Source organism: Somniosus microcephalus, chromosome 9 (genome assembly GCF_052327205.1).
Source record: "Somniosus microcephalus isolate GS21.2 chromosome 9, FLI_Smic_1.0, whole genome shotgun sequence".
Classification (NCBI taxonomy): Eukaryota; Metazoa; Chordata; class Chondrichthyes; order Squaliformes; family Somniosidae; genus Somniosus; species Somniosus microcephalus.
The window spans coordinates 9,157,093-9,170,403 of NC_140995.1; the positions used below are offsets into that span (position 1 = coordinate 9,157,093).

The following is a 13,311-nucleotide window of genomic DNA, read 5'->3' on the forward strand; positions in this document are numbered from 1 at the left end:
CTTAACCTGAGCATTAACAGTGAGCTGCAGCCATAGCCACAGATCACCTGCAAAGGGTAGGAGGGATTAATAGAATCCTTGCTGCCTGTAGGCCTGCCAGAATTGATGCACAAAGAATAAATTATAATACAAATAATCCTGCTTATTTTAACACTCAACAATAACCGGGAACTACATTGTTGTCTGCCCTGAAGAAATGCAAGTAAAAGATTCAGTTTGATTAAAAAGCATTCCCCAACTGCAAATCAGATGAAGTATCTGTGCAGCCACTTCAGTTTCCAATAAAAGCACTTGGAGCCCATTTTAGAAATGTTTCAACACAACTTTTAAAAAACATATGTACAAGCATACAAAGATATACAACAGGAAGAAAAATGTACGATAGCAAAATATTGCAGATGTTGGAAATCCGAAATAACAGAAAATGCTGGAAAAACCTCAGGTCAGGCAACATCCGTGGAAGAGCCAAACGGAGATCCCGTCGAAGAGAAGAGCAGAACTTCGTCAAGGTAGGCATTCCTAGAAGAGGTGTGGCAGTGAACCAAACACTAGTACCATAGCAAAATACTGCAGATGTTGGAAATGTACTATTTTCTGGAAACTGCCAGACTGCAAAATTGGCAATATTAAATAAGTATAACAAATGAATAAAGGAAGCAGCTGAGGATTTGAATCATTTGAGCAAATAGGCACAGATAACAGGAGAAATTAAATATTTATAAAATGCAAACTTTGCAAATTGGAGGAAATAATATACAACACACATTGGTAAAAAAAAAAACACACCAGGAGACTCAGACAGACCTGCGAACAATAGAACTCATCACTCTCAATGTCTAGACCAGTGCTTCCCAAACACGGTTAACAGAGAGCATGAGGACACATGTTTAGTCCCTCAAATCCTGAGATTAGTACCAAAGCATCATTGACCAATGTGCTCATGCCATGTCAGCAACCCCCCCCTCCCGCTATATAACTGATGTCAGCTTGGTGTTTAATAATTGTGAATGAATGGAGAATTTTTTGCAGTGTATCGTTGATCCTGGGGAAAGAACAAGTAGAGCCGGCAAAATATGATCCTTCCTACTTGTTGTTGGGATTCACATTTACTGGTTCTCAATCGCAATGTGTTGTTTCTTGTGGGTTGGGGGAGGGGGGGGGGGAAGCACACGTGGGACATGAGGTGTAGCGAAAATGTTTGGGAACCTCTGATTTAGACAATGCAGTAACGCAATTTAAAAGTTAACATTGATGTAATCAGAACTGTTGAATGCCATTTTACTGAGGTTATGGTGAGGCTGTACAATGCACTGGTCAGATAAAAAATATCAATCTCTAGAGACTAGAGAGATGATTAAGGGGATGGCCTCATTAAGCAATATAAAATATTAAATGGCTTAATGTAAATCCTGAATACTTCAAAATAAAGCAGTATGGTAGGATGAGAAGTTGTTAACTATAAACTAGTAAAATGTAAATTTAGATCAGATGTATTTGAAGGAACGTCACACAAAATGTGATTAAATGTCAAGAATAGTAGACACAGATATTGCAGATGTTGAATACACAGTTGGACGCTAGAGTGGGCTGGGAAATATAAATGGCCTTTATTCATCCTTAACTTTACTAATACAGATGATAGAAATCCACTCACAATTCACAATTCACAATTCAAATCGCTTTATTGGCATGATAAGTTACATCTTATGTTGCCAAAGCATCAAAATACATTTATGGTTTACCACATAAACGCAGTTCTATTCATACAGTGTATAAACAGGTATATCCCTGAGTGTATAAATATACATTCGCATTGTTTATATATATTCTTTTCTTAGTTTACTGGTTGGCTCTCTGTTCATGGCAAGCTGTAACATAGCGTGCCGCCAGTGTTATACAGCTTCTCTCCTCTCCCAGTAGGAATGGGAGTTTTTGGTTGTCATTCAGATTTCTGAAATCAGGGCATATTTGTGAGAATTTTTGGTAGAAATTCTCCCTGATGCCCTGATATTTTCCACAAGCTGTGAGGAAGTGCATCTCTGTCTCCACCACTCCCTGACTGCAGTGCGAGCATATCCTGTCCTCTCTTGGCAGCCTGGTCTGCCTGTGTCTGCCTTTTTCGATCGCTAGGCTATGTTCGCTAAGTCTGTACCTTGTCAAGGTTCTTCCCAGTTTGTTATCCTTTACCATGGTCAGGTAATCAGCTATGTTGTATTGTCTGTTTAGGGCCAAGTAGCAATTGAGTTTGCTTTGGGTTTTTGTTGTTTCTGCCCAATATGTCAGATATTTTTCCTTTTGCTTAGCGACGATTGTGTTGGGTCGAATTCTTTGTGTTACCCTGTCACTGTCCTGGGGCTGGTTATTGTTAGTATTGTTAGTAGTTACTTCACTGAGTCCCAGGACTAGTTGACTGAGGGTATTCTTCTTTATGGTCAGCTCTTGGCATTTCAGGGCGTCGTAGTGATAGCATTGGGGATTGCTCATTTGTAGGTGATTCCAAAATTTGGTGGCTCTTTTTTGGATAGTGATTATTAATGGATATTGGCCTAGTTCCGCCCTGCATGCATTGTTTACTGTTTTCCTTTGAGTCCGGAGGATACTTTTACAGAATTCTGCATGTAGGATCTCAATTGGGTGTTTGTCCCACTCACTACCACAAACTAATTCTATGACCGACCATTGAAAGACCAACACCACCAAGGCTATTAGAAATAAGGGCATGGAAAAGCACATGCAATAGAGTTCAATTTTGGGCAGTTAACATTAATATACTGGCCTTAGAGGGAACTTCGTGCTGACAATAATGATGCATGGAACAAAGGTACTTAATGATGACAGACTTGGGTTATGAAATGAGGTGCCCTGATTCAGGTGTTTAACATAAATGAAGAAAACAGACTGGATAGCTGAAACGTGAATTTTCTCTATCAGGGAATCTGGAATTAAAGGACATAATTAGAAATAAGCCAGTTCAAAGTAAATCCAAGAAAAATGTCTACACTCAAATGGTTATGAGAATGCACTGCCCCAGAAGACCACAGATACACAAATCAAGTGTTTAGAAGGGAGACTAAGGGAGTGAGGCTATTAAGGGATAGAAGTGACTATGCAATTTGGTGCTCCCAGACAGGGAGCAGTGCTTGTATAGAGTGCCATATCACTGAATCATCCTTATAAAGTATAACAAATTGAGATTAAAAAGATATGGTGAGATTTTCTGCATAATCATAGTCAATAGGTAGAAAATCTAACCCTACAGAGAGCTACCATGGCTTACAAAGTGGCAGAGCTGACTCAATGGGTCAAGTGGTCAACTCCTATCTGTTTTTCTACACTCAATGCATCTTTGAAAAATTTGCACTGTCTGGCCACAAAAAGCAGAAGGGGAAGCCCAGGATACATGAAGTTCCAGCAGACTTCAGACTGGATCACAGCCTACCACTTTAGCAATAGCAGGCAAGGGTATGTCTTTAAAAGCAAAAAAAATTGCCATTGATTTGGTCAATCAAAAGAAGCTCTCCCCCTCATCATCATCTTTTAATGGTCTTCGTTTGACTAGACTTTGAAACTTTCAACAATGTTGGTCAAAGGAGGCTGGAAGAGGTGGAGAGTTGCAGGAATCAGCATTGAAGGCTCTCATCAAGACAGCAATTGAAACCAACATTAATGACAGTTAATGCTGAAGCCAACAATGAAGTCAATCCTTTCTGGATGAAGTGTTCTAACAAAATCATAACTTTATTAAATTATAATTGCCATTAGAACATCTAGGAGAAATATTTAAGTATTAGATTCTTCAAAAATAAGTTATGAAAGCATTGACATAATTATAATATTCTGTGTCAAAATGACAATGTGACATCTTAGCACAAAACACTGAACTACATTAGAATGTGTACACTTCAACAGACTGGTTTAATGGAGGCATATCATGGCTATTGGGTTGTGTAAGGAGGTATTCCTCTTTGCAAAATGGATTTGAAAACACAAATTCCTTTCCCAATAACTAACAGAAATAACGAGGTTGAACACAGCAAACATAAAACACATCTTACTGAAATCGATTTTTCACCTTTTTGAGGGGTGTACAGTTATTCTCATTTGCCTATTTTTTTTTCCCCCAGAACTATTATCTGAAGGACTGGAACAACACATTTTTAAATCAGCCTTCAAAAAATGATTTTGGTGCAATCTTAGCAACCTACAGTAAAACAGCTGAACTTAAAAAAATTGTCAATTTCAGATTCAAGAGTTGTTTGTGCCATGCAGTCTTCTCTCTTCATAGAACCCACAGTTATTTAGCTTTCTTGCATTTTCTTTTAGGTTTGAATGCTTCTGGTATATCAAACAGTCGAAGTTCCAGCTGACAAACTTCCTTGTGTAGTACGGAGAAGTCCATCCCAAGCAGGAAGGAGAACAGTTTTAGCACAAACAGGTAACTTCCAGGAAATTGTTTTTTTTCAGACTTTGTTAAGTGTCTGCAGTACCTGGTAAGGGAAAAAGAATAATAATCAGAATATTTTCAAAGTTCTCTAACATTCTGCAAAGTATTAAAAAAACCCCCAAGCTTTTTAACACTGAATTAAAATTTATAAAAAGGTAAAGGACACGCCTTAACTTCAACATCAGAATAACCTTCCTTCCCCTCCCCACACCCCCATCCCACCTCCCACAAACATCCCTACAACACCATAACATCCTTATGGTCTTTGAGAAAGACTGCCACTTAAATGCACCAGGAACTGACTTGAAACAGGCAAAGTTATTTCTCTTGGGATCCTTGCAATCAGCAGAGAGGGGAGACTTTTATCCTGTTAATCTTATAACTAGATCCTAGATGTGAAAGGATACATTTCCAAACTCATTCTGCAGAGGAGTACATCATTGCACTAGCCTCTTATTTTATCCATATAAAGTGGGAAGACTTAAGTCCCAATATTTGTCAACACATGCTGTCATTTACCATTCCTAAAGAAAATTACAATATTTGTTACAAATTCCAGGTCTGCTCCAGATCGTCCCTCAGGTTCAGTGTCACTGGCTGTCCTGTAAGTGGATCCTCATGATCAGAAGTGTACCTTTATTGCCCATATCTAAATCGAACAATAGGGTGACCTGAGGCCTTAGTGAGATAATGCCAGATGCAAATCACCAAGCTGCTTTGCATTACAGTTAGTGAGTGAACATAGAGTAAAAGTTATAGTACATCTCATCTTAATTCAACTTAATTTCAGGAACATAGGAACAGTAGATAATTCAGCGGCTCAAACCTGTTCTGTCACTCAATTAGATCAGGGCTGATCTGCACCTCAACTCCATTGATCGGTCTTTGTTCCATATCCCTTGATACCCTTGTATAACAATCTACCAGCCACAGTTTTGAAACCTTCAATTGACCCAGCATCTACAGCCTTTTGAGGGAGTGAGTTCCGGATTTCCACAACCCTTTGTGTGAAGCCGATTCCTGATTTCACTCCTAAATGACCTAGTTCTAATTTTATGATGCCGCTTTGTTGCTGGATTCCGCGCCAGAGGAAATAGTTTCTCTGTACCTACCCTATCGAATTCCTTCATAATTTTAAACAGCTCAATCAGATCATCCTCAACCTTCTAAACTTAAGGGAATACAAGCCAAGTTACCTCGTCTGTCTATGTCCCTTTGTAACTTCCTGCTCCCATGCGCATGTCACTCTGTTATTTAAGAAAGGTGAGGGGGAAACCTGGGAATTATAGACCAGTTAGCCTAACATCTGTCGGGAAATTACTAGAGCCTGTCAGTTGGAACATAGACTGTTTGAACATCTTGAACATTTTCAGCTGATCAGAGAGCCAGCATGGATTTGTAAAGTGCAGGTCATGCCTGACAAACCTGATTGAATTTTTTTTTGAAGAGGTGACTAAAGTAGTGGACAGGGGAATGTCTATGGATGTTATTTATATGGACTTCCAGAAGGCATTTGATAAAGTACCTCATAAGAGACTGCTAGCTAAAGTTGAAGCCCATGGAATTGAAGGCAAATTATTGACCTGGTTAGGAAATTGGCTGAGCGATAGGAGACAGAGAGTAGGGATAATGGGTAGGTGCTCTAATTGGCAGGATGTGACTAGTGGGGTCCCACAGGGATCCGTGTTGGGGCCACAACTATTCACTGTATTTATCAATGACTTAGACGATGGGAAAGAAAGCCACATATCCAAGTTTGCAGAAGACACAAAGATAGGCGGCATTGTAAGCAGTGTAGATGAAAGCATAAAATTACAAAAAGATATTGATAGATTAAGCAAATGAGCAAAACTGTGACAAATGGATTTCAATGTAGGCAAATGTGAGGTCATTCACTTTGGACCTAAAAAGGATAGAACAGAGTACTTTCTAAATGGTGAAAAGCTAGAAACAGTGGAGGTCCAAAGAGATTTGGGGGGCCAGGTACATGGATCATTAAAATGTCACAAACAGGTACAGAAAATAATCAAAAAGGCTAATGGAATGCTGGCCTTTATATCTAGAGGACTAGAATACAAGGGGGTAGAAGTTGTGCTGCAGCTGTACAAAGCCCTGGTCAGACCACACCTGGAGCACTGTGAGCAGTTCTGGGCACCACACCTTAGGAAGGATATATTGGCCTTGGAGGGAGTGCAACGTAGGTTTACCAGAATGATACCCGGACTTAAATTACAAGAAGAGATTACACAAACTAGGGTTGTATTCTCTGGAATTTGGAAGGTTAAGGGTGATTTGATCAAAGTTTTCAAGATATTAAGGGGAACAAATAAGGTAGATAGAGAGAAACTATTTCCGCTGGTTGGGGAGTCTAGGACTAGGGGATATAGACTAAAATTAGAGCCAGGCCTTTCAGGAGTGAAGTTAGGAAACACTTCTACACACAACGGGTGGTAGAAGTTTGGAACTCTCTTCTGCAAATGGCAATTGATGCTAGATCAATTGTAAATTTTGAATCTGAGATTGATAGATTTTGTTAATCAAAAGGTATTAAGGGATATGGGGCAAAGGCAGGTTAATGCAGTTAGGTCACAGATCAGCCATCATCTCAATGAATGGTGGAACAGGCTCGCGGGGCTAAATGGCCTACTCCTGTTCCTATGGTCAATCCACACAACTTGCTCTGTAAACTTGGATATACAATTCTCTATTCCTTCATCCAAACTTCCTCATTGTATAGAAATTACAAAGCATGGATAAATATTCACCCTTTCTAGCTTTCCGTAACCAGCTCTACATTAAACAAGGCAATTTGTCCAACCATCGTCTCCCTTACTGATCTCACAAAACTGACGATCATTTATTTTTGTCCTTTTGGCCAGAGGTGAACACGAAGCCAGTTCAGCCTCTGACGCAATCCCTTCCCAGGAGTTGGCCAGCAGAGCTATCAATTATAAACAGAAAATACTGGAAATACTCAGCAGGTCAGGCAGCATCTGTGGAGCGAGAAACAGAGTTCACGTTTTAGGTCGATGACCTTTTGTCGAGCTAAAACTGGAATGCCACATAAATAATTGCTTTAAAATAGAATGCATTTCAAGGGAATACGAAAATTACAAAAGTAAACGTGAAAGTGAAAGATGAGGGGAAAAAAAGATTTAAAAAACTCAGGTGGGACTTGAAAAGAGCAGCACTATGTAAACCGAGTGCTAAAATCAGCAAGACCTGAGGCTACGACTGACATTTGGACTAAAGGAGCAATGTACTTCAACTAAAGCCACTAAAATACTTATTTTTGCAGCCAGATCCTGTCTGAATGAACCATGTTAAAAAGTATGTTTCCTTTAACATGTATACAGGAAACACTCCTTTTACCGGCACCTAAATATCCGGAAATCTCTCTTAACCGGCAAAATTCAGGAGTAGGTTCAGGTAAGTTTTACTATATGATGGCCCAGAACTTGGTGTCGGGGGCTTGCCGCGCGTGCAAGCTCCCGATGTGCGCTCACCCTGCGCGCCGACATCTGAAACCGGGCCCGCAGGATTTCCTGTCAGTGGCCCGGTTCTGATGTCGGCGCGCTGTGCTAACCTGACCCAGCGGCGTAGTTAGTGCGGTGTGCCGGCTGGGATCAGGTGAGCACTGTTCAGCCAATCAGGGGAGGGGAAACTTCATTCATAAGTTTGAGTGTAAGAACTGTCAAACTCATGAGAAGTACTGCACCCCAAAACACTACTTAAACTTTAAATAACATTTTAAAAAACATCCCAATCATTAAATTAAGTATAAATAAGTTTAAAAAAATAATTTAAACAATAATTTTTTTTTGAAAAAATAAATTTTTAATAAAAAGGGTCTAAAACTAAACTTACCCTTATTGTAGATTCTTTAAAATAATAAACTTGTGGAAAAAAAAAATTCTAAATTGCACTAAAACACCACTTACCTGTAAAAATAAATACTTACGTGTGCTTTTTACAAGCGTAAAGACCGGAGGCCTTTACACATGCGCAAATCCTCCAAAACAGAGGAAATCCAAGACGCACGCACTGCCCCCTACAGCGCACGTGCTAGCCTCTTCACCTCTTGGGTTAGAGGAGAGGAAATGCTGGTTTTCAGCGCATGCGCTGTGCATGCTGAAAACCGGCATTTCCGCCAGCCAGACGCGTGAGTACCCCTTCCGTACTCACGCGTTTGGGGAGGAATTACTGCCCCATTAGTGGCCGTGCAACCGGGGCTCCTGCACCTGTGGCCGTGCAACCGGGGCTCCTGCACCTGTGGCCGTGCAACCGGGGCTCCTGCACCTGTGGCCGTGCAACCGGGGCTCCTGCACCTGTGGCCGTGCAACCGGGGCTCCTGCACCTGTGGCCGTGCAACCGGGGCTCCTGCACCTGTGGCCGTGCAACCGGGGCTCCTGCACCTGTGGCCGTGCAACCGGGGCTCCTGCACCTGTGGCCGTGCAACCGGGGCTCCTGCACCTGTGGCCGTGCAACCGGGGCTCCTGCACCTGTGGCCGTGCAACCGGGGCTCCTGCACCTGTGGCCGTGCAACCGGGGCTCCTGCACCTGTGGCCGTGCAACCGGGGCTCCTGCACCTGTGGCCGTGCAACCGGGGCTCCTGCACCTGTGGCCGTGCAACCGGGGCTCCTGCACCTGTGGCCGTGCAACCGGGGCTCCTGCACCTGTGGCCGTGCAACCGGGGCTCCTGCACCTGTGGCCGTGCAACCGGGGCTCCTGCACCTGTGGCCGTGCAACCGGGGCTCCTGCACCTGTGGCCGTGCAACCGGGGCTCCTGCACCTGTGGCCGTGCAACCGGGGCTCCTGCACCTGTGGCCGTGCAACCGGGGCTCCTGCACCTGTGGCCGTGCAACCGGGGCTCCTGCACCTGTGGCCGTGCAACCGGGGCTCCTGCACCTGTGGCCGTGCAACCGGGGCTCCTGCACCTGTGGCCGTGCAACCGGGGCTCCTGCACCTGTGGCCGTGCAACCGGGGCTCCTGCACCTGTGGCCGTGCAACCGGGGCTCCTGCACCTGTGGCCGTGCAACCGGGGCTCCTGCACCTGTGGCCGTGCAACCGGGGCTCCTGCACCTGTGGCCGTGCAACCGGGGCTCCTGCACCTGTGGCCGTGCAACCGGGGCTCCTGCACCTGTGGCCGTGCAACCGGGGCTCCTGCACCTGTGGCCGTGCAACCGGGGCTCCTGCACCTGTGGCCGTGCAACCGGGGCTCCTGCACCTGTGGCCGTGCAACCGGGGCTCCTGCACCTGTGGCCGTGCAACCGGGGCTCCTGCACCTGTGGCCGTGCAACCCGGGCTCCTGCACCTGTGGCCGTGCAACCCGGGCTCCTGCACCTGTGGCCGTGCAACCGGGGCTCCTGCACCTGTGGCCGTGCAACCGGGGCTCCTGCACCTGTGGCCGTGCAACCGGGGCTCCTGCACCTGTGGCCGTGCAACCGGGGCTCCTGCACCTGTGGCCGTGCAACCGGGGCTCCTGCACCTGTGGCCGTGCAACCGGGGCTCCTGCACCTGTGGCCGTGCAACCGGGGCTCCTGCACCTGTGGCCGTGCAACCGGGGCTCCTGCACCTGTGGCCGTGCAACCGGGGCTCCTGCACCTGTGGCCGTGCAACCGGGGCTCCTGCACCTGTGGCCGTGCAACCGGGGCTCCTGCACCTGTGGCCGTGCAACCGGGGCTCCTGCACCTGTGGCCGTGCAACCGGGGCTCCTGCACCTGTGGCCGTGCAACCGGGGCTCCTGCACCTGTGGCCGTGCAACCGGGGCTCCTGCACCTGTGGCCGTGCAACCGGGGCTCCTGCACCTGTGGCCGTGCAACCGGGGCTCCTGCACCTGTGGCCGTGCAACCGGGGCTCCTGCACCTGTGGCCGTGCAACCGGGGCTCCTGCACCTGTGGCCGTGCAACCGGGGCTCCTGCACCTGTGGCCGTGCAACCGGGGCTCCTGCACCTGTGGCCGTGCAACCGGGGCTCCTGCACCTGTGGCCGTGCAACCGGGGCTCCTGCACCTGTGGCCGTGCAACCGGGGCTCCTGCACCTGTGGCCGTGCAACCGGGGCTCCTGCACCTGTGGCCGTGCAACCGGGGCTCCTGCACCTGTGGCCGTGCAACCGGGGCTCCTGCACCTGTGGCCGTGCAACCGGGGCTCCTGCACCTGTGGCCGTGCAACCGGGGCTCCTGCACCTGTGGCCGTGCAACCGGGACTCCTGCACCTGTGGCCGTGCAACCGGGACTACTGCACCTGTGGCCGTGTAACCGGGACTCCTGCACCTGTGGCCGTGTAACCGGGACTCCTGCACCTGTGGCCGTGTAACCGGGACTCCTGCACCTGTGGCCGTGTAACCGGGACTCCTGCACAAGTGCCGTGTAACCGGGACTCCTGCACAAGTGCCGTGTAACCGGGACTTCTGCACCTGTGGCCGTGTACGGGGCTCTCATACCTTGGTAACTATACCTCTCTGTAATCCGGACTTTTTGATCAACCGGCACCACGTCAGTCCCGTCGGTGCCGGATAAAAAAAAGTTTCCTGTATAAAAATAGATATTTTATTGACCGGATCTTTCTAGCATTGCCAGGAGTACCATTTTGGAATTAGGTCTAGAAACTGCTAGGTCCCTCCAGGAGACTGTATTGCAATTAATAAGGCATCATACCAAGATATAAATAAATATATAATTGCTTATAAGCAATTGTCTTATAAAAATCTGTAACTATTGAATTTACATTATGGAACCAGTCTTGGTTGAAAGGATTATGTTTTTGCTGGAGTTTCTGATGCTGTGGAATTTGCCTCATTTACATGGCAGGACAGGCTCCACAGCCCAGCAGCAACACAAAAACAACCAAAATTTACGACTTTCATTTTTAACTACATTTTCCCCAGTGCCATTACCAGACATGGTAGAAGACCCATTCAGCCCAACAAATGGTAAACCACATTTGCTGGCCATTAATGGCAGGCTGATGCCCAGCCCACCTGTAACGAAAGAATAAAATGATGAGTAACAAGACACACATTGATAGTTTGGCACCTTTTCATTAAAAAAAAAAAAAAAAAAATTAATAAATCTTTTATTAAGTTTCCTACAAGGAGATTTTTCATTTGGGAAAAAATTCAACATTGTGCTTAACACAGAGTACCCTTAAAAGACTTTTTCCAGTTATGCAGGGTCAAATGGACAGGGTTTGAGATAGTTTACCACTTGCCTAAATTCATTTCAAGTGGCTCTGTACCACAGATTTTGCATTGATGCAAAACCAAAGATGTCACTGCAGAATAAAATCCAATTTACCGGAAACACCCTCTTTATACCAGCAGCAGATACGGGAATAGGTTCTTCATTACTGCTGTCTTGGTTGAACATGGGTATGTAGATACTTTCATTTTATTAGGTCTTCAGAAGCCTCGACAGCAGTAGACCTCTTAGTTTTTCCAAAGATGAAATGTATATACTATCCTTAACAGCATTTGGTTACCAAACAAGATACTGGACTCAAAGTCCTTATAAATGAGCACCCAAGTCAGAAGGTTGTGGGTTCAAGTCCTACTCCAGAGACTTGAGCACATAACCCAGTTTAACACTTCAGTGCAGTGCTGAGGGAGTGCTGCACTGCTGAAATTGCGGTCTTTCGGATGAGACGTTAAAGCGAGGCCCCATCTGCTCTCAGGTGGATGTAAACGATCCACATGGGTACTATTCCGAAGTTTTCCCTGGTGTCCTTGCCAATATTTATCCCTCAACCATCACTAAAACCGGTCAGTATCTCACTGCTGTTTCTGGGAGCTTGCTGTGCGCAAATTGGTCACCGCATTACAACAGTGACAACACCTCAAAAGTATTTAATTGGCTGTTAAGTGCTTTGGGACGTCCTGAGGCTGTGGAAGGTGCTATATAAATGTATGATTTTTTTTTATTTCTTCAGTTAACTTTGCCATGTTTATCAGCACAAAAAGGATTTAGGACACAAACTAATGCAACTGTAAAAAAACAGGACAGCTATGAAGAGCTGAATTTACAATGTAAACAGGGTAGCTCCACTGAACTTGGCACTAGAAATAAATATTGAGCAAAGGTTAAGACACCAGGACTCAGTGTAAACAAGGCACCGGTTCAACAGAGGAATTGAATCTAAAGCCTACAGCATTTATATTCATTCCATTCCAATAAAAGATGTCACATGATATATTGTATGGTGTTCATTATACATTTAACTTGTAGCCAAGTCTACTCATTTTATTCCTCAATGATACCCCTAGAAAAGTACTTTTAATGCAGAAAAAAAGAAAAAAATTTAAAATTACTCATAACTTGGCCTCTGCGCAAAAGTTTAGTCGTACGAAGGAACAGAAGAGCACTTGGGAAGTGTGTTTACTCTAAGGCGTACATGACTTATCATTTCTTTCACTGCTGGCTGGAAAATTCTGGATCACCCAGAATAATGTACTTGTACAACAAAGCCCATGTAATACAAAACTGTGTTTACTTTTCATCTGCCATACACGTTCAATAACCAAGACTACATTCAAGCATGTGCAAGTACGATAAAATGCAACAATATAGGCCACTGCTACCGACATGCACCACAGAATATTTTGCCAAACATAGACCAAATACTCATTTTTAAAAATCTTTGCCCGAGAGAGGACTTGAGTTAAAGCAGCGGCAGCGGTGAGAGGATAAAGAACGGCCTGGGAGCGGACCGGAATTAAAGCAGTGGCGAGAGGATAAAGAGCGGCCCGAGAGCGGACCTGAATTAAAGCAGCGGCAGCGATAAAGAGCGGCCCGGGAGCGGACCTGAATTAAAGCAGCGGCAGTGGCGAGAGGATAAAGAGCGGCCCGAGAGCGGACCTGAATTAAAGCAGCG

General features: G+C 45.2%; 1 protein-coding gene across 4 annotated transcripts in view; it reads right to left on the bottom strand.

The window, feature by feature from the left end:
* Window positions 1–1,588: 1,588 nt before the first annotated feature.
* taf1b (TATA box binding protein (Tbp)-associated factor, RNA polymerase I, B) overlaps window positions 1,589–13,311 on the bottom strand; it is a 102,655-nt gene continuing 90,932 nt past the window's right edge. For all 4 annotated transcript variants that reach the window (XM_085996339.1, XM_085996336.1, XM_085996337.1 and 1 more), the window contains one exon: window positions 1,589–4,487. In XM_085996339.1, coding sequence (XP_085852465.1) covers window positions 4,295–4,487 — 193 coding nt within the window. In that variant the 3' untranslated portion in view covers window positions 1,589–4,294. The remainder of the gene's footprint in view (window positions 4,488–13,311) is intronic.